Source organism: Gavialis gangeticus, unplaced genomic scaffold (genome assembly GCF_001723915.1).
Source record: "Gavialis gangeticus isolate Ggan-Ray unplaced genomic scaffold, GavGan_comp1, whole genome shotgun sequence".
NCBI classification, from domain to species: domain Eukaryota; kingdom Metazoa; phylum Chordata; order Crocodylia; family Gavialidae; genus Gavialis; species Gavialis gangeticus.
The window spans coordinates 10,615,988-10,620,764 of record NW_017729003.1 but is presented as its reverse complement, the minus strand read 5'-3'; the positions used below and the strand labels follow the sequence as shown (position 1 = coordinate 10,620,764).

The 4,777-nt window shown below is 47.2% G+C and overlaps 1 protein-coding gene across 1 annotated transcript in view; it reads left to right on the top strand.

Annotated features, from left to right (window-relative positions):
* Nucleotides 1-4,777, top strand: part of LOC109290967 (microsomal triglyceride transfer protein large subunit-like) — a 53,525-nt gene that overhangs the window by 40,798 nt on the left and 7,950 nt on the right. The window contains exon 14 of the mRNA XM_019507814.1: nucleotides 295-416. Within this exon, the coding sequence (XP_019363359.1) occupies nucleotides 295-416 (122 nt within the window). The remainder of the gene's footprint in view (nucleotides 1-294; nucleotides 417-4,777) is intronic.

The window sequence follows — 4,777 nt, the reverse complement described above, 5'->3', positions numbered from 1 at the left end:
CACAAGCTGGCAGAGGATAGATTTAGGCTAGATATCAGGAGGTGCTACTTCACGGTCAGGGCAGCTAGGATCTGGAACCAACTTCCAAGAGAGGTGGTGCTGGTTCCTACCCTGGGGGGTCTTTAAGAGAAGGCTAGATGAACACCTTGCTGGGTTTGTTTGACCCTAGTTCTCTTTCCTGCCATGGCAGGGGGTCAGACTAGATGATGTACTCAGGTCCCTTCCAACCCTAGAAACTATAAAACTATGACTCTTGTACCATACTTCTTACTGGTGTCTCTTTATGTCTTTCAGTCACCAAAGATGTGCTTTTCCCTTTCACTCTGGATTTGCTATTTACTGAAGTAGGTCTGCTGAGGAAGAGTGTCTCTGACTTCTTACTCCTAAGCCATGGCCACCAACTTCAAGCAGCTCAGGTCAGTTAGTTGGACTGAAACGCAGAGTGACTTAACAGGACTACAGGATTTCCTATACTGTGCCTGCTTACATTCTACATGACTTTCATCTGTCCTGTTCTGTCTGATTACCAGATATCCAGGTTTTCCATTCACCATGGAAAAACATAGTAAAACCTGGATTTTCTCCTTTAAAGGAGAAAAACACGGGAAACTGGGTTTCCCCTTGCAGAGTTCCAGCCTGCAAGGAGCTGAGGGGAGCGGGAGAAGGGCAATCAGCAGAAGGTGCCATGTGCGTGTGCACAAATACACATGTACATGGCTGCTAGGCAGCCTGGAGAGCAGCTCTCCTCAGGTAAGTGGATGGAGGGGAGGGTCAGGAATTGTGGCCCCCATAGTGAGGGAGGAACTTGGGCAGGGCTGGGGCTGCTGCCCAGCCCAGGTGGTGCATGGGGCTTGGGGCCCAGGGCCGGAGTGAACAGCCGTAGACCCCAGGTGGGGAGCAAGATGGAGCCACAGGCAGCTCATCCAGAGGGCAGCAGAGAGAGCTGGTTCCCTGCTGTTGCACACACTCCAGGAGGATGTGAGGGGCATGTGCCTCACAGATCTGTGCATGGGGTAGGTGTGGGCTGGCCACTGAAAGCTCAGGCTTCCTCCTTCTGCCCTCTCCCTGGAGTCTCTGCAGCCCAGTGGGCAGGACTTAGCATGGCAGAGGAGGATGGAGAGCCCGAGCCCCCAGCAGCCAACCTGCACCAACCCCTCCTGACAGACTCCGCTCCAACCATGCCACCTGTGGGGGAGGGGGAGCTGGGCTTCACACTGAGATCCACTGCAACAGTTATTGCCTCCTGCAAGTGGCAGCCAGGGTTCAGGCAGTGCTGCAGGGGGCAGGAGACTGAGACCCAGGTCTCTGACCCTGTAGCCCTGGGGTGGGGGGCCATGGGTGGGGAGTGAGGGGCACCAGCAGGGCCCAGAGGGTTGTGGGTGGGGAGTGAGGGGCACCAGCGGCGGGCGGGTGCTGTGGGTCAGGAGTGAGGAGTAATGGCATAGGCAGGGCATGGCAAATCAGGGCTGCTCAGAGCCACAAAGCAGTGGGATGGGGTAGGGAGGGGTAGCCACAGGTGTATGTGCATCCTGGTGAGTGAAGGAGGTTAGGGACCTCTGATTTTCCATAATAAAAATCCAAAATTAAAATGTCAAAAGCCAAAATGTATGGGTACTTATAATTTGTTTTATTAAAGTGATTGAGGCACTATTAGGCTTCCAAATTGCTTTAAAATTGTATTTGTAGCTTGTCTACAAATATATCTGTAGGCAAGCTCTCTTGTCTCATGCCTCAGGGTCAGGCTCGCAGTCCACTTCTTTATATTCACCGACCACGCCGTGATGGAAAAAGGAAAGGGAAGCTGATTGTTGGTACCAAAATAATAAGGACTACAGCCTCCTCTCACAGATAGACACTCTTCACAGGGCTCCACCTACCCTACACCCTGTCCTCATCACCCCATATGGCGAGTCTAAGATCTTCCCCTGAGTGATTAGCCCAAGGCAGGTCCGAGCCTCCTGGCTTTGTTTCCACCTGGGCTTCACATCTTCTTCTGTCACTATTCCCAATAAACCACTGGGGCATGATCTCTCTAGTCAGCCCTAGGAAAGTCCTTTATATTGATTTTCAAGTTAGGTCCCACAGACAGACTTACCCTGAGTCAGATGTCTTGAACCCAGTTCTAACAATAAAAGTCTCTTATGTCAGTTGTCCTCTACCAGGTAGCCAGAATCTCAACTCCAGTATTTCTTCAGCCCAATATACTTCTCCATCAGCCTCCAGTCATCAATCCATATAGCACAGCGGTCCCAATTTCCCCACTGACAGCTCTCTGTCTCTCTTGCTCTCTCACTGTGTCTCCACACAGGTTCACACCACTTCTGACTAGGAGATGGTGCTCTCAGCCTCCTCTCTGGGGAAGAGTGAGTCTTTGCCCTCTCACTTTTGAACTAACCTGCTCCTTGTTAAGTCCAATCATCTTCAGTCCCCTCCTATAAATGACTCCCCACCGCCAGGGATTCATCAGTCCTAAAGCTTCTGGGACTTCTGGTTTTACTCCTGGCCCCCTGATACAGCTGCCAGGCACAGCCATGGAGCCTCCTAAGCAGGGAGCAGGTTTAGTTGATTTCCTAGTCCCCTCCCTTATCTCTGGAAAGGAGCTGGTTCTCCACTTCTGTATGGTAAGACTCACCATGGGGGAGTGACGGAGTCTCAGTGTGGGTTTCTGGCCCAAAAAGCAACGACACTGGTTGTCACCGCATTCCCATATGTAACAGGGGCCATGGATTGGCTCTCTGTTACAATATCAATAAAATATTGTGCCCAACTGATACCTATATAAAGCAGTGTTTCATTTTAATCATGGAAAAATGCCTATTTGGAGGTTTTTAAATCAGAGAATTTGCCATTTTTATCAGAGAATTTGCAATTTTAAAACAAAAGAGAAAACCAGGATCCCTGCTGATTACCCATAGAAACCCCTCCATAACAGAGGACGTATGAAGTACCTAAGGACATACAAAAAGACTTGAAATTTTAAATTCCTAACTGTGTTATTCACTGATATGTAGGAGGAAACAAGGCAAATCTGCTGTTTGACATTTTGAGTTTCTCTGTATTGAAAGTTTCTTATTTTGACCAAACTGCCCACACTATATCCAGCATTGTCAGTTTTCATTTGAGTTTTTGTCATCTTCCATCTATAAACATGTAGCCCCTTCTCCCCTCTTTCCTCCCAGCTCCTGTAAATCAACTTTACCGCCTATTTCAATGGAGTTGTGTCTATTTATAACAGATGAGGATCAAGTCCATGAGATTTTCAAAAGGACAAAAGGGTGGATGGATGGATGGATAATTTTAAATTAATGCCATTTTAATTAATCTTGATACTTTCGAAGTCAATTTTGCTGGGCCCACAGTTTCATCCTAAAACTGATTATATGATGATAACTTTATTGGCCTAAATGTACAAATAGAGTTTAGCAGGAAGCTGTGAGCTGCTGAGAGCCTCCATATTTAAACAACAGGCTAATTTAAAAATATCAGTCAGAGTTTGCAGATAACTCACAGATCAAAGATGGCTAAATTCACCAAATAGATTAGTCACGTTGGATATGTTACCCAGTTCTAGTGCATCCTACTATGTACTTGGCAGAAATAGCACTAGACCCAGGCTACTCCTAGCAAAACTCAGTGCTAGGAAAGTAACATTCCACAATTCCACTTTGCTCCGCTGTCCTCATTCTTCTCTTATAGCATGATCGATACTCCTCAGTCTTTCTCATGCTTTAGAAAGTGATTCTTAACCAGTGTACTGCATCACCCTGAGGTGCAGTGAAATCCTTTTTAGGGTGCCGTAGGAGAAATTTGCATCAATGAGAAACTTCCCTCACACCTTCATCCAATGGGAATGGGATGCAATGGGAATATTTTCCATGTCTCAAGGAGATTGGAATCTCCTCAAAGAACTTTATGGTACAACAACTCTGTAAGGCTGATTACAAATTGGACTATTTATCTATGATACTACTTCAGGCCCTATCACTTCAGTCCCTAGCACTTTACAGTCTTTAATTTATTTGCCAACTTAGAACACCTCAGGGAGGTAGTGGAGTGGAATTATCCCCAGTTTATGGGAGGGGAGCTGATGTACAGAGAAGCTGAGTGGTTTGCCCAAGGCCACCAAGACTGGGCAGGAAATTAAATCTGGTTTTTCAAGTTCTTTGCTACAGTGCAAACCACCCAATCTCTCCTTTCTCTCACTACACTTATTCAATTAACATCCTTAATGGGACCTGATTCTCTGCTGCCTCGCACCTTATGTTGTTGTCTACACTTGTCTGGAGTGTATACAGTACTGCTGAATCACATCCAGAAGATTTTGCAGTCATTCCACACAGATGTAAAATGGCCATACAAAGGCCAGGGCATTTGAGTATCAGGTTTTCACAGATTTCATAGATTTCATAGCCATTAGGGCTGGAAGGGACCTCAGAAGATCATCAAGTCCAGCCCCCCACCCAAAGGGCAGAAAGTCAGCTGGGGTCATAGGATCCCAGCAAGATAAACATCCAATTTACTCTTGAAGGTGTTCAATGTAGGTGCTTAAACCACCTCCGATGGCAGGCTGTTCCAGACCCTGGGGGCTTGGACAGTAAAGAAATTCTTCCTTATGTCCAGCCTGAAACGGTCTTTCAGTAGTTTATGACCGTTTGACCTTGTCATCCCTTGGGGCGCTCTGGTGAACAAACGTTACCCCAGAAACTGGTGGTCACCCCTGATAAACTTATAGGTGGCCATCAGGTCACCCCTGAGCCTGCGCTTTTCCAGGCTAAAG